General features: G+C 53.6%; 1 protein-coding gene across 1 annotated transcript in view; it reads left to right on the top strand.

The window, feature by feature from the left end:
- Positions 1-4,768, top strand: part of MCM7 (minichromosome maintenance complex component 7) — a 9,158-nt gene extending 4,390 nt beyond the window's left edge. Inside the window, exons 2-16 of the mRNA XM_088446142.1 lie at positions 1-76; positions 240-404; positions 534-658; positions 772-952; positions 1,037-1,174; positions 1,282-1,431; positions 1,518-1,632; positions 1,713-1,844; positions 2,060-2,143; positions 2,276-2,487; positions 2,653-2,834; positions 2,944-3,027; positions 3,132-3,300; positions 4,094-4,203; positions 4,292-4,768. The exon at positions 1-76 is cut by the window's left edge and continues 4 nt beyond it. Of these exons, the coding sequence (XP_088302268.1) occupies positions 1-76; positions 240-404; positions 534-658; positions 772-952; positions 1,037-1,174; positions 1,282-1,431; positions 1,518-1,632; positions 1,713-1,844; positions 2,060-2,143; positions 2,276-2,487; positions 2,653-2,834; positions 2,944-3,027; positions 3,132-3,300; positions 4,094-4,203; positions 4,292-4,499 (2,131 nt within the window). The 3' untranslated portion in view covers positions 4,500-4,768. The remainder of the gene's footprint in view (positions 77-239; positions 405-533; positions 659-771; positions 953-1,036; positions 1,175-1,281; positions 1,432-1,517; positions 1,633-1,712; positions 1,845-2,059; positions 2,144-2,275; positions 2,488-2,652; positions 2,835-2,943; positions 3,028-3,131; positions 3,301-4,093; positions 4,204-4,291) is intronic.
- The last annotated feature ends 22,858 nt before the right edge of the window (positions 4,769-27,626 follow it).

Below are 27,626 nucleotides of genomic sequence, written 5' to 3'. Positions count from 1 at the left end.
ACTGAAGACTTTCCTGCAGGAATTCTACAAGGATGATGAGTTTGGGAAGAAGAACTTCAAGTATGGAGCACAGCTGGTGAGTGTCTCCGGGGGGGCGCTTGTGGGATACACTTAAATTCTAAAATATACATGGTATTTATTCTCCTCAACCTGTACGTGTGTGGATGGCCTCTGTAACGTGCCTGGGCAGACTAACCTGAAATAAGAACGGTTTAACTCTTCTGCTGTCTTCATTGCAGACCAACATTGCTCACAGGGAGCAGGTTGCCCTGTACATAGACCTAGATGACCTGGCAGAAGAAGACCCGGAGCTGGTGGACTCAATCTGCGAGAACACCCGGAGATACACCAACCTCTTTGCTGATGCTGTGCAGGAGCTGCTGCCTCAATATAAGGAGAAGGAGGTGAGCGCTGGACTTGAGTGGGTTATTTCCCGGCATTGCCGTTTTCCTTTTGAAAATGACCCGTTCTTGAGTGGCCCAGACCGATGGCCAAGATTGTTTATTAATATGGATACATTTGTCTTCATCCAGGTGGTCAACAAAGACTCCCTCGATGTCTACATAGAGCATCGGCTAATGATGGAACAGAGGGGCCGTGACCCCACTGAGATCCGGGACTCCCATAACCAATACCCTCCTGAGCTCATGCGCAGATTGTGAGTACTTGATAATGATGACAGTCTAGCTTATGCTCTGCTATAAAACAATTGCTGGGCAAGATCTGTCCCTCAGCTAGACCTTGGCACATGAGACCTCCTGTTTCTTACAGCGAGCTGTACTTCAAGGCTCCTTCCACTTCCAAATCCCTCGTCGTTCGCGATGTGAAAGCAGACTCCATCGGCAAACTCGTCACAGTCCGAGGAATCGTCACCCGGGTGACGGAGGTCAAGCCCATGATGATAGTGGCAACCTACACGTGTGACCAGTGTGGTGCGGAAACTTACCAGCCAGTAAGTAGGGTTGTTGGCTGTGGTTTTTGGTTTTCCTCCCTGCCCTTGTGTGGTCAGTTGTCTTACTCCGGTCTCCTGTCCTAGATTCAGTCTCCAACCTTTATGCCTCTCATAATGTGTCCAAGCAAAGAGTGTCAGACTAACCGGTCGGGCGGAAGACTCTACCTGCAGACCAGAGGCTCGAAGTTCATAAAGTTTCAGGAGCTGAAGATTCAAGAACATGTGAGTGAGGGTGACTTAAAAATGGAATACTTTATGCTGCGAACTGGGACTTTATAGCCCTACTTAACATTTGGCTGCCAATCTGACTTTCGCCCCACTCATTCTAGAGCGACCAAGTGCCGGTTGGTAACATTCCTCGTTGCATGACTGTATACATACGTGGAGAGAACACGCGTCTGGTACAACCTGGTGACCATGTTAGCATCACTGGAGTATTTCTTCCCTTGCTGAAAGTGGGCTTCCGCCAAGTCGCACAGGTACGTAGTGAGCTATCTGGGTAAGCAGGACTTGGGGGATATTTCTAGGTTTGGTCAGGGCATGCATCACAAGTGGACTATTGCAGGGACTGCTTTCCGAGACCTATCTGGAGGCCCACCGTTTGGTGAAGATGAACAAGACTGAGGATGATGAGCTGGGAAATGAGGAGCTTAGCGAGGAAGAGCTGAAAGAGATCACAGGTAGGTTGGGGAATGGTTGCCAGCTGGATATCCTCCGCTATTTGTGGTCTGCTTACTATAACGTGGACCTCTATTTCCAGAGGATGACTTCTATGAGAAGCTGGCGTCATCCATTGCACCTGAGATCTACGGTCACGAGGATGTGAAGAAGGCTTTACTGCTACTCTTGGTGGGTGGTGTGGACCACTCTCCCCGTGGCATGAAGATAAGAGGTAAGGCTTGCCTTGCCTTGCTGATCATAGAATTTTTCTAATTGAGTGGCACTTATTCTCTAGAGGTCTTGTTGGCGTTTTTTCGTTATCATTGTGATAATACATGTAGGATTTGCTTTGGCCTTAATCTACAATATATGGGAGATCTATTTTGAGCCTCTTCTGTAGCAAAGATTGAGGTCACGTAGCTTCTTAAATTGGTTATTTTTCTCTAGGAAACATTAACATCTGCTTGATGGGAGACCCTGGAGTAGCAAAGTCTCAACTTCTGTCCTATATTGATCGTCTGGCCCCTCGCAGTGAGTACCCTCCCTCGCCTATAAATCTGATGCTACAGTCTAATCCCACATTGCTGCATGCTGGGCTCTTGTTCCCTCTGCTCTCACGATGTACAGACAGTGTCCTCTCTCTCCACTCTCCTCCTTTTTTAGGTCAGTACACAACAGGACGAGGTTCCTCTGGGGTTGGTCTCACAGCCGCTGTGATGAAGGACACGGTGACCGGGGAGATGACCTTGGAGGGTGGTGCCTTGGTGTTGGCAGATCAGGGAGTCTGCTGCATTGATGAGTTCGACAAGATGATGGATGGCGACCGAACGGCCATCCATGAAGTTATGGAACAGCAGACCATCTCCATTGCCAAAGTGAGCAGCTCCTATGTACCGTAGCAGTAGTTGCATTAACTCTAACAGCGTTTTACCTTGCACTGGGTCGATAGCTGGCCTCTAACAAATGTGGGAGCGGGACCAGTCCGTTGTAACACCCAGACTGGGGTTGTCCATCCAGTGTCTAACCCAATGTTTGTTTAGGCTGGGATTATGACCACCCTGAATGCCCGCTGCTCCATCCTTGCTGCTGCTAACCCTGCCTATGGGAGATACAACCCCAAGAAGACCGTGGAGCAGAACATCCAGCTCCCTGCAGCCTTACTGTCTCGATTTGACCTGCTCTGGCTGATCCAGGACAAACCGGACCGGGACAATGACCTCAGGTGCGCTCAGCTGTTTCTACACGGCCAAACACTTCCATCAGTCATGGCCCCATGTGTGGTGAGAACTGGGTGTTGCAGTTTGTTCTGACCTCTCTCGTCCTTTCTCCAGGCTGGCCCAACACATCACGTATGTCCATCAGCACAGCAAACAGCCGCCATCTCAGTACGTTGCGATGGACATGAAGCTGATGAGGTGAGTCTCTATGGTACCCTCTTGGACTAAGTACACATAAGGTGTCTGGAACATGCCGCCATGTATGACAATGACTTTTTTTTTTTTTGTGGCCTGTCTCGTAGGCGTTACATCACCATGTGTAAGCGCAAACAGCCTGCAATCCCAGAATCCCTTGCTGACTACCTGACCGCCGCCTACGTGGAGATGAGGAAAGAGGCGCGCACCAATAAAGACACCACATTCACATCTGCTAGAACCCTCCTTTCTATCCTCCGGCTCTCCACCGCTCTGGTAAGGCTTCCACTAGACTCTCGCTGGTCACTTCTCCGATGTTGGCCCTTGGTAGTCATGCTGGAAGACCAGAGGTTCTCTATCTGTCCTTGGAGCACCAAAGTGCTGTTCGTGCAGGTAGCCTTGTGGTGGTCCTACTGTAGGGACAGCACTTCAGGCGCTCACTGTGACCCTGTTCTACCCTGAGCTTCTGCTCCCGACTGATGCAATAAACCCCCCCCCCTTCTCCCCCCCAACAACCATCCTCTTCTCCTTGGACAGGCCGATGTTGACAGGCAGAGACAGGAGCAACTGCTGGTGTGTCCTGGAAGCATTGCACTTGTCTCGGTCTGACAGTGTTGGCAAAACAATTCAATATGTAAACAAAGCAAATCCAGTTTTTATGACCCTTCAGCAGATTGCATGTATTGAGGGGGTTACATCCAGGTTTTGCTTCATGGTTCCCCATGTCGTTGCCCTCTCGCATGGCTCAACAAATCTTTGTCGGATGTGCTAAATGTTACTCTGTGACTGAAGACTTCCTGCGTGATCTCTGCGACTGGGTCACTGCACTGTGCGTAGTATTCTGACGCTAACGTAGGAAAAGCTGTGCAAGCAGGGCCCTCAGTCTGATGACCGATTTTAGCCTCAAGGTTACTAATTTGTGTGGTGTCTTAGAAGTCTCAAGCAGGTTTCGTCTCCAAAACTAATCACTTGGAAGTACACGAGCAATAACCTCTAAATGCTGTAGGATGGATTTGATTGTAGCTCCTGTTTTCATGCTAAAGTTTATACTGTCACCCCTTCCTGCTAGACCCGTCTGCGTCTCGAGGACGTCGTAGAAAAGGAAGATGTGAATGAAGCCATGAGACTCATGGAGATGTCTAAAGACTCTCTGCTAGGAGATCGAGGACAGACGTCAAGGTAACTCGCTACACCTTTTTATTCTGAGCCGCCCAGAGAGCCCTGGTGGTGGTGGTTACAGCCGATAACTGCTCTTATTCTCCTCCAGGACCCAGCGACCTGCTGACGTCATCTTTGCAACAATCCGCGAAATGGTCCCAGAGAAAGGGGCGCGCAATGTCAAGTATTCGGAGGCCGAGCAGCGCTGTGTGTCCAAGGGCTTCACCCCGGCGCAGTTTGAGGCCGCTCTAGAAGAGTATGAAGAACTGAACGTCTGGCTGGTCAACCAGGCCAGGACCAAGATTACTTTCGTGTGATCTTCCCTGCCGCAAACTGGGCCTGTGACGGACTGCTAACCCATCTGCTTCAGCTGCGCTTTGTAGCGCTCTATCAAAACCTTTAACGGCATGAACCTAGGCAACGTTTTTTATAACAGGATATTCTTGAATAAGTGTTTTGCATAGTGATGTGTAAGTCCACAAGTTTCTCTGTAGCTGACATCCGATACTTTTCTATGGAGACTTAACTTCTGTCCGTGTGGGAATCGTGGTCTCTGGAATAAGTTCAATAAAGACTTTAATTTTTATTAGTAGAAAGTTTCTGATCACTCTCAGACCATGCTGATCTCCTCTGTCTCCTCGTACAACCGAACGCTCTGAAAAAGACCAAATGCACCAGTTAGGGTTATAATGAGGTAGGTTACAAGGAGCATAGGAGCCATTATGTTGTGGGGAGACTCTTGCTGCATGTATGATATACATTGTTACACAATAATCACACAATGTGACCCAGGTGCAATATTGGACCTTGTCCTAGGAGCTCTTGGTAGGGAGTCTTAAGGTGCATACACACACGCCGATTTCTTTGAACGATTATTGATAACTATATCATTTATTGTTCAATCGTTGAAAAAAATCGTTCACTTTCTGAGTTAAAACGATGAACGATTATCATTCATGTTTGTAGTTCAGACTGACCAATTGAATGATTTTCATTAAGGGAATATGCAAAAATCTGGTATAGATAAAATCGTTCATTACACTTTAAAAAAAATCTGATAGAAAATCGTTGGTAAAATCGTGTGTGTATGCAGCTTTAAATTGCTCCATTTGTTGACTTAGACATGCAGCGATCCAGAACAGCAAACTAATCGAGTGGGAGTAATGAGAACCTTATGCTGTCAGATGCTGGACATATTTCAGACTGCAGGTGGCATCTAACTATAGCAGCACTCCTAATCCCATCATAAATTATGCTGCGCAGAGCAGCCTAGCTCCTGTCCAGCCAATCGGTGTATTGGAAAGTCCTATCCAAGGTCTCTGGCTGCCATAGGCAATGTTTTTTGGTTTGGAATCCACAATGACTTGGCGCACCAGAGGCTGATATGCAATACAGTGAGCACTCCAGAGACCAAAGTACAATACAGATGCTTGTGTCTCGAATATCGCTCATCAAGTGGGGCTTTATGGTCTGGTAGAATGTTTTATCCAAAGCTAGACTGCAGTGGCAGAACGCCTCCTAGTAGTGTAACTTCAGTTTCAACCTTTGCCTACTTTAAAGACCGTACTGGCTCCCCTGCTTGGCTGTTGCTGCTTACCTCCGTTTCTTTGGTGTGATCTCTGATGAGGGGTTTCTTGTGGGTACCTGAGCTGTTCTGGCGGGACTGGCTTTACTCCGCTCCCTCCTGCGCTATTCTTGCCAACTGCTGGTCCCCTCCTGGCCACTGTTGGGATGTTGTCTACCGCTGAAGCACCATTTGCGCTGCAGTTTCCAGTGAATAGTGGCTGCGTTCTCAGAAGCACATTATCTCTTCCACCTAAGGCCAGTTCCGTCTGGTAACTTTGCATATAAGCGCTGCCTCCTCCTGACTGCGTTGTCCGGGAAAAAGAGCATGTAAGTGCGAACATCTGAGAGAGAAACAAATGGTATTGCGAGGCTTTCCGCTGCATAGGAAAACAACGTGATAAACCACAGGTTATATGATCTTTCCTGACGCTGTGAGAGTCCACATAGGGGAGATGGTGTGAGGTTAACCCAGCTAATTGTATTGCAGGTTGTGGGCATTTCCCCCATGGCTAATTGGATTCCCCTGCAGTCATATTTTTTTTCTTCAGGTTCCATCAGGGCCAGATTAAGGACTGCGGGGGCCCCATCTGTGTGTGTGTGTGCGCATATATATTTCTACTTCAGGGTCCATAGGGGTCCACAGGGTGACCTTGGGGTATAGCTGGATCCTCGGGCACCACGGAGTTAAAGCTTTTAGCTGCTCCCAGGATGCACTTGGGTCCAACCTCCCCTATACCCCGCCCCCGAGCCACAGGCACCTCAGTTTTAGATGGTGCCCGGCCGGAGTCGGGTCACCCTGCGGGGTGGGCTGCAGGAGCAGCCCCCTAAAGCTTTTAATTTTTTATTTAACTTAGTTAAATTTATTTATTTTTTACTATAAGTTTTTTCTCTAGAGCAGCAGCGCTGGGCTGTCTGTACAGACGCCCACGCTGCCGCTCCTTCTCCCTGCTGGCGCCGCGACGCCAGCACTGAACTGGGGATCGCGGCGGGGGAAGCCAGAGTCTGTACTAGCCGGACTCTGGTTTCCCCCGGGACTGCTGCCGGAAGACGCCGGGGAGATCAGGTAAGCCGCGCACCGCTGATTAGCGGCGGTGCGCGGGTTCCTTTCAAATGCAGTCCCATGCCCCCGGTCTAGGGGACAGACCGGGGGCGCTAGCGGTGGCGGCGGGCCCCCCCTCCAGCGGAGGCATACCCCGCCAGACCACTAGACCACCAGGGTTAATATCGCGGCAAGCGGGATGCCGGCAACCCGGGGGTTAATATGCTAGCCAGGGGAGGAAGCCTTCCCTGTCTAGCGGCTCCTCCCCTCAGCTCAGCGCGCCTTTCAGCTCGGAGTCTGGCGTCGCTGAGCTGCAGATACTCGGGCCACTCCTCCTCTGAGGTCTCCAGCGGCCATTTTCTCTGTGGCAGCGTGGATACTCTCAGGGAGCACGCGGACCGGTCCCCCTGTGTACCTCTCCCCTGCAGAAGGACAGTGTACACAGCGCTATAGCCCTCCCAGACACTGAATCTGGGAGGTTGATTGTAGTGGAAAGGTGCAGTGAGTATATCTTCCTGCATGGTATGTGACTTTTGCTAGTGCTGCCTGTCTGTGTCTTTTTTCTACTTACTGTCAGCCTGTACCTATCCCTTTCCTTCTCCTACAAGCCCTACAGGTGTGCGGGGGAAGGGTGTTTCTACTGACCTCACCTATATAGATCACGTATTTGTGAGGTCCGTCACATACAGTTGTGTGCTACACGGTGCCATATTGTGGGCTGTTGTTCAGCACACTGGTGAGTGCGCACGTTTTCTTCCTAAGTCATGTCTGAGGAGGAGATTGAGCACTCCGGGGCTCCAGCATTGTTCTCCTGCAGGCGCTGTTCTGCAGGAGTGGATAGGGAGGATTTGTCACAGGACGGCCTGTGCGGACGGTGCCAGGCGGTCCCTGGTACGTCTAAACCTCCCATTTCGCAGGAGCCACCATGGGCGATGTTTTCCCAGGTGCTGGTGTCCATCGCGGACCGTCTGTCGGTCCCGACTGCCGCCCCTACTAGGGCGTTGCCCCAGCCTGCCATCCCCCATTCCCCGGGTGTCCCACAATTATTGCAGACTCCCCCGGGGTCTCAGCCTGTTGGTCCCTATGCGGGGTTGCCAATGTATATTCAGTCCACCCCTGTGGCACAGCCGGCTGTGGTGCCGTTTCAGGCTCCTGTGACAGCTCCTCCACCCTGGGTGGATGCGCTTTCCCACACTGTCCAAGATTTGGCGGCAGCATCTTCGGCTTTTCAGTCGATGTTGCGCAGTGACGTGCCCTCAGGGCGTCTAAACGCTCAGTCATGGCACAGGCTGTGCATCTTTCGGATTCTGAGGGGTTCTCGGATGATGGTGAGGTACAGGATGACTCAGCCTCAGATGCCTCAGTCCAGGAGGTAGACACTAAGTCTTCCATCAATGTGCGGGCTCTGGTTAAGGCGGTGCGGGCTATTCTTCTGATTGAGGATGAGGCACCCGCTCCCAAGTCAAGGTATCCTAGTTTTAAAAAAGCTAAGGTTACTTCTGCAGCGTTCCCCTTGTCTGATCAGTTGACTGATCACATGGCGGTGGCCTGGCAGACGCCCAGTAAGCGTTTCCTGCCGCAGAAACGCTTGGCGTCCAATTATCCATTCCCGGAAGCGCATTGTAAGAAATGGGAAACTCCGCCTGCAGTCGATTCCCATGTAACACGCCTCATCAGGAGTGCTACTTTGCCATTGCCGTCTATATCCTCACTGAAGGATCCTACGGACAGGAAGGTGGAGACTTGTCTAAAGTCTATTTATTCTCTCTCAGGGGCTGTAGCCCGGCCGTCCATGGCCATCTCCTGGGTGGCCAAGGCCATTGAGGGGTGGGCCAACGCCTTGGAGGACACGTTTACGGATGAATCTCCGGACGTCCAGGGGGCGTTGTTAGGACAGATGAGAGATGCAGCCTCCTACATTGGAGAAGCATCTTTGGATGCTAGCCTGTTGACCTCTAGGGTTTCGGCGGCAGCAGTGTCTGCTCGTAGATCCTTGTGGTTGCGGTCTTGGAGAGCAGACGCGGATTCAAAGAAAGGCTTGGACGCCTTACCTTTTAATGGGGAATTACTATTTGGTCCGGACCTGGACAAAATAGTAGATACCCTGGCAAAATCCAAGTCAGCCTTCCTCCCTTCAGCTACTACACCTGCTAAGGTCCGGAGCTCGGCGTTTCGTTCCTTTCGGGTTCAGGGCAAGGCAAAGGGTCAGTCCTTCCCGAGGCAGTCCGCACCCAAGACCGCCTCAAAGCCAAAGAAGCAAGCCTGGAGTGCTAGGCGCCCTTCTTCCAAGCCAGAAGATAAGCCTTCTGCGTGATGGGACGGGCCTCCCTCTGGGGGACCCCAGAGTGGGAGGCCGACTTCTTCAATTCGCCCAGTGCTGGCACAATACCACCACGGATGCCTGGGTGCGAGAAGTGGTCTCCCAGGGGTACGCCCTGTCTTTTCGGCACAGGCCGCCTTGCCAGTTTTTTTGCACAAGTCCTTCTCAGGACAAAACCAAGGCCTTGCAGGTTCAGGAAGCCATAGAGGCCTTGCTGACGGCGGGGGTCATTATACCCGTACCACAGTCTCAACGTGGGATGGGGTATTACTCTACGCTGTTTCTGGTGCAGAAACCCAATGGCTCTCATCGCCCCATCCTCAATTTGAAGTCCCTGAACAGGTTTCTCAAGGTTCCCAAATTCAGGATGGAAACTTTGCGTTCCATCATACTGGCGATGGAACCGGGGGATTATATGGTCTCCCTGGATATCCAGGACGCCTACCTCCATGTGCCTATAGCAACATCGCACCAACGGTTTCTGCGGTTTGCTATTCTCCACAACCACTACCAATTCAGGGCTCTACCCTTTGGTCTCTCCACGGCACCAAGGGTATTTACCAAGGTGATGGCGGTCATGGCGGCTCACCTTCGGAGCCAGGGGATACGGTTGCTACCGTATCTAGATGACCTCCTCTTGCTGGCAAGCTCCCCGGAGGTACTGATCCAGCATCTCCACCTGACGGTCGCTTGTCTACAGGCGCACGGCTGGTTGATCAACTGGAAGAAATCCTCCCTCATCCCATCACAACGGATGGTTCATTTGGGGGCCCTGCTGGACTCTTGTCAGCAACGGATTTTTCTGACTCCAGAGAAGGTCTCCTCCTTACAGCTGCGGATTCACAGTTGTCTGAGCAGTGGCAGAGTGTCGGTGCACTCAGCGATGAGAGTTTTGGGGTCCATGGTGTCGGCATTCGACATGGTGGAGTTTGCCCAGTTCCATTCCAGGCCCCTGCAGGGGCTGATTCTTTCAGAATGGAACGGACGATCCGCTCTCAGATGCTGGTGTTGTCCTCGGAGGTGCGTCTGTCCCTAGCCTGGTGGCTGCAGACAGCGCATCTCCTGGAGGGGCGCCCCTTTTGGATCCCGGAATGGGTTCTGCTCACGACAGATGCCAGTCTCCGGGGTTGGGGGGCGGTGACAGGCTCCTTGTCACTTCAGGGTCGTTGGTCGGCGGAGGAAGCGATTCTTCCCATCAACATCCTGGAACTGCGGGCAGTATACAGAGCCCTGCAGTCGTCCGGCACCGCTCTTCACGGAAGGGCCGTTCAGGTGCAGTCAGACAACGCCACCACGGTGGCGTACATCAATCACCAGGGAGGGACTCGCAGTCGAGCTGCGATGTCGGAGGTGTCCCGCGTCCTGGCTTGGGCGGAGCGCTATCTTCCAGCTCTCTCGGCAGTTTTCATCCCAGGAGTCCTCAATTGGGAGGCAGACTTCCTCAGCCGTTACGATGTGCATCCCGGGGAATGGTCGCTTCATCCAGAGGTATTCCAACTACTCGTGGACAAGTGGGGGCTGCCAGAGCTGGACCTGATGGCGTCCCGTTACAATCACAAGCTGCCTGTGTACGGGTCAAGGACAAGGGACGCAGGCGCAAGTCTGATAGACGCGCTGTCGGTGAAATGGCTGTTTCAACTGGCTTACTTGTTCCCTCCGATATCTCTGCTGCCTCGGGTCCTGCGCAAGTTCAAACAGGACGGAGGCACACTGATCCTGGTGGCCCCAGCGTGGCCCAGAAGGCCGTGGTACTCCGATATGCGGAGCCTGTCCATCGACGCTCCGTACCTCCTACCTCAACGGCGGGACCTGTTGTCTCAGGGGCCCTGTCTTCACCCGGATCTGGGTCGACTATCTTTGACGGCGTGGCTCTTGAGACAGCCGTCCTGAGGTCTCGGGGCTTTTCTAGCTCCGTTATTACCACCATGCTGAGGGTGCGCAAGCCTGCTTCCGCGAGGATCTATCACAGAGTGTGGCACACTTACTTTCAGTGGTGCGAGGCCAGAAACTATGATCCCCAGGTGTTCCGAGTTTCGCGTATTCTGGCTTTCCTTCAGTCCGGTTTGGACTTAGGATTACGTCTTTCTTCACTGAAGGTACACGTGTCTGGTCTGTCGGTGTGGTTCCAGCGCAGGATCGCTGCTATGCCGGACGTACACACCTTTTTCCAGGGTGTTTTGAGAATCCAGCCTCCCTTTGTGCCACCTGTGGCCCCGTGGGATTTGGCGGTGGTTCTTAGGGCCTTACAGGGTCCTCCTTTTGAGCCCTTGGAGTCAGTGGAGCTCAAGTGGCTAACTTTTAAAACTGTTTTCCTCTTGGCAATTGCTTCTGCCAGGAGGGTTTCAGATTTGGGGGCGCTTTCTTGTCGTCTCCCTTTTCTGATTTTTCATCAGGACAGAGCGGTGCTTCGCACTCGTCCTGATTTCCTGCCTAAGGTGGTTTCCAGGTTCCACATTAATCAGGAAATTGTTGTACCAGCCTTTCAGTCACCTGATCTTTCGGCTGGGGAGACTTCCTTAGACGTTGTAAGGGCACTCCAGGTTTATGTGGACCGGACTAGTTCTGTGAGGAAGTCGGATTCTTTGTTTATCCTCTTTGGTTTTCACAAGAGGGGTTGGCCTGCCAACAAACAGACTCTAGCCCGTTGGCTTCGTTCTGTTATTATTGAGGCTTATATGCAGGAGGGTTTACCTGTTCCAGCCTCTGTTAAGGCTCATTCCACTCGGTCCGTGGGCCCTCCTTGGGCTGCTAGCCGTGGCGCCTCTGCTGTTCAGCTCTGTAAGGCGGCCACCTGGTCTTCCATTCAGACCTTTTTGAGGTTCTATGCGTTTGACACCTTTGCCTCTCAGGATGCATCCTTTGGGCGCCGGGTTCTCCTATCAGCACAGGAGCGTCCCCGCCCTTAGTTGGACTGCTTTGGGACATCCCCAAGGTCACCCTGTGGACCCCTATGGACCCTGAAGTAGAAAACAAGAGATATGGTAAGAACTTACCTTTGTTATCTCTGTTTCTACGAAGTCCATAGGGTCCACAGGGCACCCGCCCTGACGCACCTGGCTTCATATGGGCTCTGTGACTGGTCACCGGTTTTCAGTCTCCCATTTCTGTGAGTATGGTTCTTGTGTGTTCCAGTCTTCCTTCTCTCTGTTTCGTCTCCTCCTCCGGCCTGGGCTGCTTACCAACTGAGGTGCCTGTGGCTCGGGGGCGGGGTATAGGGGAGGTTGGACCCAAGTGCATCCTGGGAGCAGCTAAAAGCTTTAACTCCGTGGTGCCCGAGGATCCAGGATCCAGCTATACCCCAAGGTCACCCTGTGGACCCTATGGACTTCGTAGAAACAGAGATAACAAAGGTAAGTTCTTACCATATCTCTTGTTATATCTATCATTGGGGGGGGGGGTGGTGGCGGCCCTTGTGTGTGGGGGTCCCAGGATGACTGCCCCTGTTGCCCTCCCTATAATCTCCGGCCCTGGGTTCCATAGTGCTCAACGGAGACAATGCAATGTAGTGTTTTCTTGGAGGACCGGACACCGAGTAAAACTTTTTTTTTTTTTTTTCTGTCCCAGGATGCTTCGGTCCGTCCGGGACTCCACTAGACCACCGGGGCATAACTTATACCCGGCGCAGGGGACAGCTGAGGCTAGGAACCTGGTGGTTGAGGTCAGCATAGGGGAACAGTCCACTCCCTGCGGCCTGTCTCCCAGCTCAGGGCGCCATTCCACTGTGGTCTTGCCACCCCTGAGCTGCCCCTCCCTCACCCTTCGCCCCCTCACGGCGGCAATTTTCTGCAGCTGCCTACAGGTTCCCTGGGAACGCTGGGTCTAGTCTCCCTGTATACCTCTCATAGGAACCAGGTTACACAGCGCTGTTTCCTACCAGCCACTGCTGTCTGTGTAGGTGAATTTCGTGCCCACTGCAGTTACATTGTATGTGACTTGTGCTAGCGCTGCTGTCTGTTTATTTTTCTAAACTGTCGGCTTCTACATTTCCCTTTCACTATAACTTTGGAATACCGAGGTATAGGGGGTTTACTGTACCACATATCTGCCTGTATTTGAGAGGACTGTCACATACTGTTTCTTCAGGGTCCATAGGGGGTCTACAGGGTTGACCTTGGGGTATATCTGGATCCACGGGCAACATGCAGTTAAAGCTTTTAGCTCCCATGATGCACTGGGTCCATCCATCCTCTATACCGTGCCCCCGAGCCACAGGCACCCCAGTTTAAGTTGGTGCCCGGCCAGAGTCGGGTCACCTTTATGCGCAGGGGGGCTGATTAGCAGCCCCTAAGCTTACTTTATTTTTTGGAGTTTAAATTTTGTCTTATTTTTACAACTCTTCGGAGCGGCAGACTGTACATTGGACGTCCAAGGTGCTGTTTCAATACCCCGCCGGCACCGTGAAGCCAGTACAGATTTGGGGATCGCAGTGGGACCCCAGAGCCTGTACTAGACTAACTCTGGAGGAATCCCGGGCTGCTGCCGGATTGCTGCTTGCAGTGACCCGCAAGTTGTATGCAGCCTTCTGTCTCTGGGGACAGACCAGAGGCACTAGCAGCGGCGGCGGGCTCCCCCTCTCAGGAGGAATACCCCGCGTGACCACTCGACTACCAGGGATAAATTGCGGCAGTGGGAGCCAGCATCCCGGGGGTTAATTGGGAGGCAGCCTTCCCTGTCTAGCGGCTCCTCCCCTCAGCTCAGTGCGCCTTTCCGCTCTGGTCTTGCATCGCTGAGCTGCTTCCTCCTTCAGCCACACCTCCTCTGAGGTCTTCGGCGGCCATCTTCCCTGGCACATCGCAGAACTCTCAGGCAGCGTATGGACCGGTCCCCCTGTGTACCTCTCCCCTGCTAGGACAGTGTACACAGCGCTATAGCCCTCCCAGACACTGAATCTGGGCAGGTTGATTGTAGTAACATTGTGCAGTGAGTATTAACTTTCTGCATTGTATGTGACTTTTGCTAGTGCTGACTTGTCTTTTTTTCTAAATTCTGTTAGTCTATAGCTATCCATTTCCTTCTCCTACGGCCTGCAGGTGTGTGTGTGAGTGTGTGAGTGAGTGAAGGGCTTTTCTCTGATCTCGCATATATAAATTCATGTATTTGTGAGATCGGTCACATAGTTATGTGCTACACTGTACCATATCTGTGGACCTGTTTGTTGCATACTTGTGGTTACACCAGGAGTGTGCCACTAAACTTCCCTTTCTACTTCAGGGTCCACAGGGTTGACCTTGGGGGTATAGCTGGATCTGGATCCACGGGCACCACGCAGTTAAAGCTTTAGCTGCTCCCAGGATGCACCCCGCCCCCGAGCCACAGCACCTCAGTTTTAGTTGGTGCCCGGCCGGAGTAGCCCCCAAAAGCTTTTTCATTTATTTAAAAAAAAAAAAAGAGCCGGTTAGGTTTTTTTTCTTATAACTTGGCTCTGTAGCGGCAGCGAAGGGCTGTCTGTACAGACACCCACGCTGCCGCTCTTCCCCCCTGGCGCCGCGACGCCAGTATTGCACTGGGGATCGCGGCAGGAGGCCAGAGTCCGTACTAGCCGGACTCTGGATACCTCCCTGGACTGCTGCCGGGGACAAGGTAAGCCGCGAGTCGCCAATTAGCGGCGGCTCGCGGGTCTTACCAGAATATGCAGTCCTTTGCCCCCGGTTCTAGGGGACAGACCGGGGGCTGCTAGAGTTGGCGGCGGGCTCCCCCTTCCATCAGAGGAATATCCCGTCAGTCCACTAGACCACCAGGGTTAATTCTTGGCAAGCGAGATGCCGACAACCCGGGGGTTAATGGCTAGCCAGGGGAGGAAGCCTTCCCTGTATAGCGGCTCATCCCCTCAGCTCAGCGCCCCTTTCAGCTCGTAGTCTGGCGTCGCTGAGCTGCAGACTCTTCGGCCACTCCTCCTCTGAGGTCTCTGGGGGCCATTTTCTTGTGGCAGCGCAGATCTCTCAGGGAGCACGCGGCCCGGTCCCCCTGTGTACCTCTCCCCTGATCAAGGACAGTGTACACAGCACTATAGCCCTCCCAGACACTGAATCTGGGCGGTTGATTGTAGTGGAAAGGTGCAGTGAGTATAACTTCTCTGCATGGTATGTGACTTTTGCTAGTGCTGCCTGTCTGTGCTTATTTCTACTTACTGTCAGCTTATACCTGTCTCTTTACTTCTCCTACAAGCCCTACAGGTGTGCGGGGGAAGGGCGATTCTACAGACCTCACCTGTATAAATCACGTATTTGTGAGGTCCGTCACATACAGTTGTGTGCTACACACTACCATTTCTACTTCAGGGTCCATAGGGTATCCACAGGATACCTTGGGGTATAGGTGTGACGTCAGTCGCAGGGCACCAAAGAGTTAAGCTTTCAGCCTCCCAGGATGCACTAGGTCCCCCTCCTATACCCCGCCCCCGGGCCAAGGCACCTCAGTTTAGTTTGGTGCCCGGCCGGAGTCGGGTGCACCTGTTGGAGTGGGGGCTAGAAGAGCCCCTGAAGCTTATTCTTCATGCAGCTGTGGCTGCACAACTGGATGAACAGCATGGACAGTCAGTCCTGACGTCCATGCTGTCTTCCCTACACCCCGCCGGTACCAGAACGCCGGTACTGATCCGGGGATGCTGGTGGGCGTCTGGGGTCACAGCTAGCGGTGACCCCAGATGCTCCGGACCATGGCCGGATTCAAGGGGGACAGAGGTAAGCAGCGGGGTCCCGCGGGGGGTCCCCGCTGATCACATGGTCCTAAGTCCCCAGGCAGGGGGCTCCCTGGGGACTGGCTGCAGCGTGGAGCCAGGCGACCAACCTGCGCTTCCACTACCCCCTGGGACAGCGGACCGCAGCAGAGCGGTAGCGCTGCGGCGTCCCAGGGGTTAAATGCATGCCAGGGGAGCGCGCCTTCCCTGTCTCACAGCCGGCGCCTCCCCCGCTGCACACAGCCCTCTCTGCATGCTGCCGACTGGTCCTGTGGCAGCGCTCCTCCCCCAGGCCAGCCTCCTCTCTGCTCCTCGGCGGCCATCTTCTCCAGAACGCATGGTGAACGCTGCTGGAAGCGCTGGACGGAAGCATCGTGGTCTGGGTCCCCCCGCATACCTCTCCTCCGCTGTGGTCAGGTCTGTGTATGCAGCGCTGTGTCCTACCAGGCCCTGTGTCTGTGTAGTTGAGTGATCAGCGCTGTTAGTGCAGGAATTGTTATTTTTCTGCATTGTATGTGACTGTGCTAGCGCTGCTGCCTGTAATCTTTTCTTCTCTAAACTGTCAGCTTTATTACTGTCCCTGTTCTTTCTGCTAAAGCCCTTGCGGTGCGGTGCTGCAGGGTGGTCTCTCGCCTATTTAATACTTAATTGGTGAGAGAGGTCACATACGTGGTGCCATCATGTCTGAAAGTGATTTTCCCCTCCGGCTACAGTGTACCACGTGCAAAGTACCGTTAGCGGAGGGGGAGGGTAGCGCGGAGGGCCTTTGCCGGCAGTCTTTGTCCATGGCGCGGCCTATTACGGTTACAGCACCGGTACAGGAGCCGCCCTGGGCTTGTTTCGCTCAGGCGTTAACAGCTTTAGTGGGCCAGTTAGCTCCGCAGCCCGCGTTTACTCCGATGGGTTTGTCCCAGCAGTCTGTGGTGTCGTCACCCATGCAGGGGTTCCCACGACAATTGGTGGTACCCCACAGTCTCCCTATTTCCCCGCTCCCGGGTTCTCAGGAGCCAGCGTGGGTTAACTCCCTGACGAGTTCTGTACAGCACTTGTCGGATGTGTTGCAAGGGGAGTCTGTGATGCGGTCTCATAAAAGGCCGGTGGCGTCTCTGTCCGCTCCTTATGAGGATGACGAAGGGACGTCTGATGATGGGGAGATTCTAGATCCTTACGATCAGGAACCTCTCCATACTAAGGACGCTGATGCTAAGTCCAAAGTATATATTCCTGGACTTATTCGGGCGGTCCGCACAGCCTTGGTGATTGAGGACGAAGTTCCCCCAGCGGCTAAATCTAAGTATGCCTTTTTCAAAGATGTGAAGGGCGATGCCACAGTCTTTCCTCTTTCGGGTCAGTTGGTGGACCATTTAGAGGAGGCGTGGAAACAACCTGGCAAAAGATACCAGCCGCAGAGACGCCTGGCGGTGGCTTATCCGTTCGCGGATAATTATTTTGCGAAGTGGGAATCCCCTCCACAGGTGGATTCTCACGTGACCCGTCTTGTCCGTAGTGCCACATTGCCGATGCCATCCATGTCCTCCCTTAAGGATGCTACGGACCGCAAGGTAGAAATCTGCCTGAAGTCCGCTTATTCCCTTGCAGGGGGGGCAGCACGGCCGGCTATGGCCATTTGCTGGGTTGCCAGAGCGATGGAGCGCTGGGCGGATTCATTAGAGGCTTCTTTTGAATCCGACTGTCCGGCCGATCAGGCGGAGTTGATTGGCAATCTCCGTGATTCGGCCACCTACATCAACGAGGCGGCTCTAGACATTAGTACTCTGGTGTCTAGAATTTCTTCAGCAGCGGTAGCTGCTCGTCGCACCTTGTGGCTGCGATCCTGGAAGGCGGACGCAGATTCCAAGAAAGGTCTGGAAGCGTTGCCGTTTACCGGAGAAGTTCTCTTCGGTCCGGATCTGGATAAGATTGTGGCCACGCTGGCGGCAGCCAAATCTGCCTGTCTCCCGTCGGCCGCTGCTCCTTCTGGTTCGGGACCATCGTCCTTTCGGTCATCTAGGGCCCAGGGCAGGCCCAAACCACAGTCGTTTCCTCGACAGGCTGGCCCTAAGAAATCGGTCAAGCCCCGGAAGCAGGCATGGAGTACCAGACGTCCGGCCCCCAAGCCAGATGACAAGCCTGCGGCCTGACGGTCCGGGCCTCCCTTTGGGGGATCCCAGGGTGGGAGGCCGCCTGCTACAGTTCGCCCAGTGTTGGTCGACCACTACGACAGACACTTGGGTTCTGGAGGTGGTTTCTCACGGATACGCCCTCTCCTTCCGGCACAGACCCCCGGCTCGCTTCTTCACCACGGGTCTCCCATCAGACCGGAACAAGGCTACGGAGCTGCGGAAGGTATTGCACACTATGCTCCAGGCTGGAGTTATAGTGGCGGTTCCATTCTCCCAGAGGGGCCAGGGTTTCTATTCAAATCTATTTTTGGTACAGAAACCCAATGGGTCATATCGTCCGATTCTCAACCTCAAAGCACTCAACAAGTCTTTGCGGGTCCCGAAGTTTCGGATGGAGACCCTACGGTCCATCATTCTGGCGCTGGAACCTGGGGACTACTTGGTGTCATTGGACATACAGGACGCTTACCTGCATGTCCCTATTCTTTGGCGCCATCAACAGTTCCTCAGGTTTGCAATCAGCAGCGACCACTTCCAGTTTCGGGCGTTACCTTTTGGCCTGGCAACAGCACCACGTGTTTTCACCAAGGTGATGGCGGTCATGGCGGCTTCTCTGCGGCTGCAGGGAGTCCGCATGTTGCCGTATTTGGACGACCTGTTATTGGTGGCAGGATCTCCAGAGCTCCTGTTACGCCACTTGGACCTGACCATTGCACTGCTGCAACGGCACGGCTGGCTAATCAACTGGCAGAAGTCCACTCTAATCCCGTCTCGGAGGATTCTGCATCTTGGAGCCTTATTGGACTCGGGACAGCAAAGGATCTTCGTGACGGAGGACAAGATCTCTGCTTTACAGTCAAGGGTGCGCAGTTGTCTGCACAGCCGCCGGGTGTCCTTACACTCGGCGATGAGGTTACTGGGCTCCATGGTGTCGGTGTTCGACATGGTGGAATACGCCCAGTTTCACTCCAGACCTCTGCAGCACCTGATCCTGTCCAAGTGGAACGGGCTGACTCAGTCTCTGAAGTCCCAGACGATTGTGCTCACCCAGGAGGTTCGCCTGTCCCTTACGTGGTGGTTACAGACGACCCACCTCAACAAGGGACGTCCGTTCTGGGTTCCAAATTGGGTCCTGTTGACAACGGACGCCAGTCTTCGGGGCTGGGGAGCAGTTTCGGGTCCACACTTGTTCCAGGGCAGGTGGACGCCGACAGAAGCGGAGCTTCCAATAAATATCTTGGAACTCCGTGCGGTCTTCAATGCTCTCCAGCAGGCACAGCGGTTTCTCCAGGGTCGCCCGGTGCAGGTCCAGTCGGACAACGCTACCACCGTGGCCTACATAAACAGGCAAGGAGGAACTCGCAGTCGGGCGGCTCTCGTAGAGGTCTCTCGGATCCTGGTTTGGGCGGAGCGCAATCTTCCGGCCATATCAGCGGTCTTCATCCCGGGAGTGCTCAATTGGGAGGCGGACTTTCTAAGTCGCCAGGACGTTCATCCGGGGGAATGGTCCCTGCACCCGGACGTTTTTCAACTACTGGTGGACAGGTGGGGTCTTCCAGAAATCGACCTCATGGCGTCCCGGCACAACAACAAGTTGCCGGTGTACGGGTCTCGCACAAGAGACGAAGGGGCGTCTCTGGTGGATGCTCTGTCCGTCCGGTGGACGTTCCGGTTCGCATACCTGTTCCCTCCGGTCTCCCTTCTTCCACGGGTAATCCGGAAATTCAAACAGGAAGGAGGGACGCTCCTGTTGATAGCTCCCGCGTGGCCCAGACGGCACTGGTTCTCAGACCTTCAGGGTCTGTCCGTGGACATTCCTCTGCGGTTGCCGCTACGACCGGACCTTCTGTCTCAGGGTCCTTGCCTTCACCCGGACCTGACTCGGCTGTCTTTGACGGCGTGGCTGTTGAGACGGCCATGCTGAGGTCCCGGGGGTTTTCCAGCTCTGTGGTGCGTACCATGTTGCGAGCTCGGAAACCGTCTTCCGCGAGGATATACCATCGCGTGTGGCATACGTTCTTCCAGTGGTGTCGACCGAGAGGTTATGCACCGCGGGAGTTTCGTCTGTCTCGGATTCTCGCCTTCCTGCAAGCGGGACTAGATCATGGGCTTCGCCTTGCTTCTTTGAAGGTACAGGTTTCGGCCCTATCTGTCTGGTTTCACCGTAGGATTGCTACAATCCCGGATGTGCGCACCTTTATGCAGGGTGTTCTCCGCATTCAGCCGCCCTTTGTTCCACCTGTGGCGCCTTGGGATTTGGCTGTGGTCCTGAGGGCTCTCCAAGGACCGCCGTTTGAACCACTGGGCTCAGTGGATCTTAAATGGCTAACAGCTAAGACTGTTTTCCTTCTGGCCATTGCTTCGGCCAGACGTGTTTCTGAGTTAGGGGCTCTTTCTTGTAGACCCCCTTTCTTGGTTTTTTATGGGAACAGGGCAGTGCTCCGCACTCGGCCCGAGTTTCTTCCCAAAGTTGTTTCCCAGTTTCATATTAACGAGGAAATAGTTGTTCCGGCCTTTAACTCACCGGGTCTTTCCGTGGGTGAGGCCTCTTTGGATGTTGTGCGGGCCTTAAGGACTTATGTTGACCGCACTTCTTCGTTTAGGAAGTCGGACGCTTTGTTTGTCCTCTTTGGCTTCCGTAAAAAGGGTTGGCCTGCTTCAAAGCAAACTTTGGCAGCCTGGATCCGTATGGCTATTTCTGAAGCTTATCTTCATGAAGGCCTACCGGTCCCTCCTTCTCTGAAGGCTCATTCCACTAGGTCTGTGGGTCCTTCGTGGGCAGCTCGACGTGGTGCCTCGGCAGTTCAGATCTGCAAGGCTGCTACGTGGTCTTCTGTCCATACCTTCGTGAGGTATTACAGGTTTGACACCTTCGCCTCTCAGGATGCTTCCTTCGGGCGGCGGATTCTCCTTTCTGCACAGGAGCGTCCCCACCCTTAAAGGATACTGCTTTGGGACATCCCCAAGGTATCCTGTGGATACCCTATGGACCCTGAAGTAGAAAATATGAGATATGGTAAGAACTTACCCTTGTTATCTCTATTTCTACGAAGTCCATAGGGTTCCACAGGACTCCCGCCCTGTCGCACCTGTGCTGCAGATGGGCTTTGCTCTGGTCACCGGTTTTCCGTCTCCCTCTGGTGAGAATGTGATTCTTGTATGTGTCCAGATCTTTGTTCTCTCTCTTCCTTCTCCTCCTCCGGCCTATGGCTTGGTAACTAACTGAGGTGCCTTGGCCCGGGGGCGGGGTATAGGAGGGGGACCTAGTGCATCCTGGGAGGCTGAAAGCTTAACTCTTTGGTGCCCTGCGACTGACGTCACACCTATACCCCAAGGTATCCTGTGGAACCCTATGGACTTCGTAGAAATAGAGATAACAAGGGTAAGTTCTTACCATATCTCATATTATTGTGGGCTGTTGTTCAGCACACTGGTGAGTGCGCTTGATTCGGCTCTGTTGTCAGATATATTTATTTGTAAAATATATTTTGTCATGTCGGACGAGGAGATTGAGCACTCCGTGGCTCCGGTGTTGGTCTCCTGTGGATGCTGTTCTGCAGTAGTGGATAAGGAGGTTTTGTCACGGGATGGCCTGTGTATAGACGGTGCCAGGTGATTCCTGGCCCCTCACAACCTCCTATAGCGCAGGAGCCACCATGGGCGATGTTTTCTCAGGTGCTGGCGTCTATTGCAGACCGTCTGTCGGTACCGACTGCGGTTCCTGCTAGGGCGTTGTCCCAGCCGGCCGTCCCCCATTCCCCGGGTGTTCCGCACTTATTACGCAGCCCCCCAGGGTCTGTCTGTTGGTCCTTATGCGGGGTTGCCTATGTATGTACAGGCTTCCCCGGTGACGCAACAGTCTGTGGTGCCTTTCCAGGCCCCTCTTGCGGCTCCTCCACCCTGGGCGGATGTGCTCTCCAGCTCCGTACAAAATTTGGCGGCCGCGTCTTCGGCTTTTCAGTCTATGTTGCAGACTGACATGCCTTCCAGGGCATCAAAACGCCCACCAATGGCGCAGGCGGCACAAGTATCGGACTCGGAGGGGTCCTCAGATGATGGGGAGGTGCATGACGACACAGACTTGGACACATCGGTCCAGGAAGTGGATACCAAATCGTCCATTAATGTGCGAGCACTGGTTAGGGCGGTGTGTGCCATTCTCTTGATAGAGGATGAGGCCCCAGCTCCTAAGTCGAAGTATCCTAGTTTTAAAAAACTAAGGTGGCTTCTGCGGTGTTTCCCCTGTCTGATCAGTTGACGGATCATATGGCGGTGGCTCGGCAGGCGCCCAGTAAGAGATTCCTACCTCCAGAAGCGGTTGGCTTCTAATTACCCCTTTCCTGAGGCACATTGTAAGAAGTGGGAAACTCCACCGGCGGTGGATTCTCACGTCACCCGTTTAATACGGAGCGCTACTTTGCCATTGCCGTCTATATCCTCGCTGAAGGATCCCACGGACAGGAAAGTGGAGACTTGCTTGAAGTCTATTTACTCCCTCTCAGGTGCAGTGGCCCGACCGTCCATGGCCATCTCCTGGGTGGCCAAGGCCATTGAAGGATGGGCCAACGCCTTGGAGGATACCTTTCCAGACGACGCTCCGGATGTCCAGAGGGCGTTGTTGGGACAGATGAGGGACGCTGCTTCCTACATCGGAGAAGCCTCTTTGGATGCTAGTCTGCAGACTTCTCGGGTATCGGCTGCAGCAGTGTCTGCTCGCCGATCCTTATGGCTGAGGTCCTGGAGAGCGGACTCTGATTCAAAGAAGGGCCTGGAGGCCTTGCCTTTCAATGGAGAACTGCTATTTGGTCCGGACTTGGACAAAATAGTGGATACTCTTGCTAAATCTAAATCTGCCTTCCTCCCTTCGGCTTCTGCACCTACCAAGGTACGGAGCTCTGCCTTTCGGTCCTTTCGGGTTCAGGGCAAGGCCAAAGGTCAGTCCTTCCCGAGGCAGTCGGCGACCAAGGCCGCTTCTAAGCCCAAGAAGCAGGCCTGGAGTGCCAGGCGCCCTTCTTCCAAACAGGAAGATAAACCTTCTGCCTGATGGGATGGGCCTCCCTCTGGGGGACCCCAGAGTGGGAGGCCGACTTCTTCTATTTGCCCAGTGCTGGCACAATACCACCACGGATGCCTGGGTTCGAGAAGTGGTCTCCCAGGGGTACGTCCTGTCTTTTCGGCACAGACCGCCCCACCAGTTTTTCTACACGAGTCCTTCTCAGGACAAGACCAAGACTTTACAGATTCAGGAAGCTATAGAGTCCTTGCTGAAAGCAGGGGTCATTGTTCCCGTTCCTCAATTACAACGAGGGAAGGGGTACTATTCTTCTGTTTCTGGTGCAGAAACCCAATGGTTCTCATCGCCCTATCCTCAACTTGAAGTCTCTGAACAAATTCCTCAGGGTTCCCAAGTTCAGGATGGAAACGTTACGTTCCATCATTCTGGCGATGGAACCGGGGGATTACATGGTGTCCCTGGATATCCAGGACGCCTACCTCCATGTTCCGATAGCACCTTCGCACCAGCGGTATCTGAGGTTCGCTATCCTTCAACACCACTATCAGTTCCGGACGCTACCCTTTGGACTCTCCACGGCACCGAGGGTATTCACAAAGATTATGGCAGTCATGGCCGCGCATCTTCGGAACCAGAATGTCCGTCTGCTGACGTATCTGGACGACCTCCTGTTGCTGGCGAGCTCCCCGGAGGTACTGCTTCAGCATCTCCACCTGATGATCGCTTGCCTGCAAGCGCACGGGTGGCTGATAAATTGGAAAAAGTCCTCCCTGATTCCATCTCAGCGGATGGCTCATTTGGGAGCCCTGCTGGATTCTCATCAGCAAAGGATTTTCCTGACCCCGGAGAAGGTCTCCTCCCTACAGCTGCGGATACACAGTTGCCTGAGCAGTTGCCGCCTGTCGGTCCATCCGGCTATGAGAGTTCTGGGCTCCATGGTGTCGACATTCGACATGGTGGAACTTGCCCAGTTCCATTCCTGGCCCCTGCAGGGGCTGATTCTATCGGAATGGAACGGGTTACCTCACCGGATGATGCTGGTGTTGTCCCCGGAGGTTCGGCAGTCTTTGGCTTGGAGGCTTCAGACAGCTCATCTGGTCCAGGGGCGCCCCTTTTGGATCCCAGACTGGCTCCTGCTCACGATGGATGCCAGTCTCCGGGGTTGGGGGGCAGTGACCGGCTCGTTGTCACTTCAGGGTCGTTGGTCTGCGGAAGAAGCACTTCTTCCCATCAACATTCTGGAACTGCGGGCAGTATACAGGGCCCTGCAGTCGTCCAGTCCCGCTCTTCACGGAAGGGCGGTTCAGGTGCAGTCCGACAACGCCACCACGGTGGCATATATCAATCACCAAGGAGGAACTCGCAGTCGGGCAGCGATGTCGGAGGTGTCTCGCATCCTTGCTTGGGCGGAGTGTCACATTCCAGCGATCTCGGCAGTCTTCAATCCCGGAGTCCTCAATTGGGAGGCGGACTTCCTCAGCCGTCACGACGTGCATCCCGGGGAATGGTCGCTTCACCCAGAGGTGTTTCAACTACTCGTGGACCGGTGGGGACTGCTGGAGGTGGACCTCATTGCCTCCCGTCACAATCACAAGTTGCCCGTGTACGGGTCCAGGACAAGGGATGCCCACGCAAGCCTGGTGGACGCGCTGTCTGTGAAATGGACCTTTCAGCTGGCGTATCTATTCCCTCCGATATCCCTACTTCCTCAGGTACTTCAGAAATTCAAACAGAAAGGCTGCACGCTTCTGCTGGTGGCTCCGGCTTGGCGTCCTTGGTACTCCGATCTTCGGAGCCTCTCCATCGATGCTCCATTCCTTCTGCCTCAACGTCTGGACCGGTTGTCTCAGTCCCTGCCTTTACCTGGATCAGGGTCGTCTGTCTTTGACGGCGTGCCTCTTGAGACATCCGTCTTTAGGTCCCGGGTTTTTTTTTAGCTCTGTCATCAGCACGATGCTGCAGGCGCACAAGCCTGCCTCCGCCAGGATTTACCACAGTGTGGCATACTTATTTTCAGTGGTGTGAGTCAAAAAACTACGATCCACAGGTGTTTCATGTTTCTAGGATTTTGGAGTTCCTTCAGTCTGGTTTAGACCTAGGCTTACGCCTAGCTCCTAGCTCTTTGAAAGTTCATGTGTCTGCACTATCTGTGTGGTTCCAGCGTAGGATAGCTACTCTGCCAGATGTCGGCACCTTTTTCCAGGGTGTTCTCAGGATTCAGCCTCCCTTTGTTCGCCCTGTGACTCCTTGGGATTTGGCGGTAGTGCTTCGGGCCCTCCAGGATCCTCCATTTGAACCACTTGAGTCGGTGGACCTCAAGTGGTTGACTGTTTTTCTACTGGCAATTGCTTCAGCCAGGAGGGTGTCAGAATTGGGGGCACTTTCCTGTCGTCCTCCGTTTCTGATTTTTCACCAGGACAGGGCGGTGCTTCGCACTCGTCCGGGTTTTCTTCCTAAGGTGGTTTCTAAGTTACAACAATTTCCTGATTAATGTGAATCGGCCTTTCAGTCCCCTGACCTCTCGGCTGGTGAGGCCTCCTTGGATGTGGTCCGGGCTCTCCGCATTTATGTGGACCGGACTAGTTTCATTCTGAAGTCTGATTCCTTGTTCGTCCTCTTTGGATTTCACAGGAGGGGTTGGCCTGCCAACAAACAAACTGTGGCCAGATGGCTTTGCTTGGCTATTTCTGAGGCTTATACACAGGCGGACCTGCCTGTTCCAGCCTCTGTTAAGGCTCACTCTACTCGGTCTGTAGGCCCCTCGTAGGCAGCTGGCCGTGGCGCCTCGGCGGTTCAGCTGCATCAGGCGGCCACATGGTCTTCCATCCAGACCTTTGTGAGGTTCTATGCTTTTGACACCTTCACCTCTCAGGATGCATCCTTCGGGCACCGGATTCTTCTTTCAGCACAGGAACATCCCCGCCCTTAGTTGGACTGCTTTGGGACATCCCCAAGGTCAACCCTGTGGACCCTGAAGAAGAAAATGAGAGATAAGGTAAGAACTTACCTTTTTGTTATCTCTCTTCGAAGTCCATAGGGTCTACAGGGCGCCCGCCTTGAAACACCTGGCTTCATATGGGCTTGTGTGGCTGGTTACCGGTTTTCCGTTTCCCTTTCTGTGAGTATGGTTCTTGTGTGTTCCAGTATTCCTTCTCTCTGTTTTTCCTCTTCCGGCCTTGGCTACTTACCAACTGAGGTGCCTGTGGCTTGGGAGCAGGGTATAGAGGAGGATGGACCCAGTGCATCCTGGGAGCTAAAGCTTTAACTGCGTAGTGCCCGTGGATCTTGATCCAGCTATACCCCAAGGTCAACCCAAGGTATAGAAAGCGAGAGATAACAAAGGTAAGTTCTTACCATATCTCATATCTGTGTTGCGCACTGCACTGTGCCAGTTTGTGTGCTATACCATCCTTGCAGCTATGTCTAGTAAAGGCAAGAGTAACAAGCAGGCTACTGCTCCCATTCTGGTTTCTTGTAAGTCCTGTTTAGCAGGTTTAGCTTCAGAGGATCTCATTCAAGATAGTCTATATGCATCTTTTTATACAGCTCCTACAGCCTCTTCCCAGGACACTCCCCCCCCCCATAGCTATTTTTTCACAGGGGTTGGCAAAAATTGCAGACCACCTAGCTGTCCCTGTGGTAGCTCCCCCTATGGGATGACCACAGCAGGTACTCACTGCAAATCCAGTGCCTCCCCCATGGCTAGACGTACTTTCTACCTCAGTGCAGAGTCTGGCGGTTACCTCTACAGCCTTTCAAAAAATGTTGCAAAAGGAGAGACCCTTATCTAGTAAACCTACTAAGCGTGCTGTGTTATTTTCCCAGTCCACCCAGCTATCAGATTGAGTTATCGTCTAGGGAGGCAGAAGACTCAAACCTCTCTCACTCTGACTCCCCCCTCGGGGGAGGAGGAACCCCCCCCCCCTCTCTAAATTGAATATACCTGCACTAGTGAAAGCTGTAAAATCAACTCTTCAGTCGGCATCTGCAAAGGCCTCCAAGCCTAGGACCAAACAGGCCTGGGCTACTAGATGTCCACCTACCAAATCTTATGACAAGCCTTCAGCCTGATGGGGTGGGGCTCCCATACGGGGAGGCTCACTTCTTCAGTTCGCTCAGTTCTGGCATCAGACCACCACAGATGCCACAGATGGGTACAAGAAGTGGTCTCCTACAGGTACACCCTCTCATTTCTGAGGTCTTTCTTCAAACGCACGGCTGGCTGATCAACTGGAAAAAGTCTTCCCTGCATCTGGGAGCCTTACAGCACGGAGTGCACAGGTTCCTCCACAGTCGCCCAGTCTCAATAGACCTTGGGATCCATGATGTCCACCTTTGATAACAGGATTTTGGTACTTACCGATAAATCTCTTTCTCCGATTCCACAGGGGACACTGGAGTTCAAGACAGTGGTAGAGTAGAGCCTGGCCCTTAAATAATTTAGAAGTGTGACTGGCTCCTCCCCCTCTATGCCCATCAGCCCCAGTTTAAGAACTGAGCCCGAGAGGAGACGGAGGACAACAGGAAAATGAGGAGAAGGAGAAGACCACAGAGCGGAAGAATACCGACTGAAGGAGAACAGAGAAACCCACTGCAGGGAACACAAGCAGTCACAACCATATAAGGAACCAAACAACATGGCAGGTACGCCACACTGGGCGGGCGTCCAGTGTCCCCTGTGGAATCGGAGAAAAGGATTTATTGGT

Source organism: Taudactylus pleione, unplaced genomic scaffold (assembly GCF_031769625.1).
Source record: "Taudactylus pleione unplaced genomic scaffold, aTauple2 ptg000393l, whole genome shotgun sequence".
Taxonomy (NCBI): Eukaryota; Metazoa; Chordata; class Amphibia; order Anura; family Myobatrachidae; genus Taudactylus; species Taudactylus pleione.
This window is presented reverse-complemented; position numbering and strand designations above follow the sequence as displayed.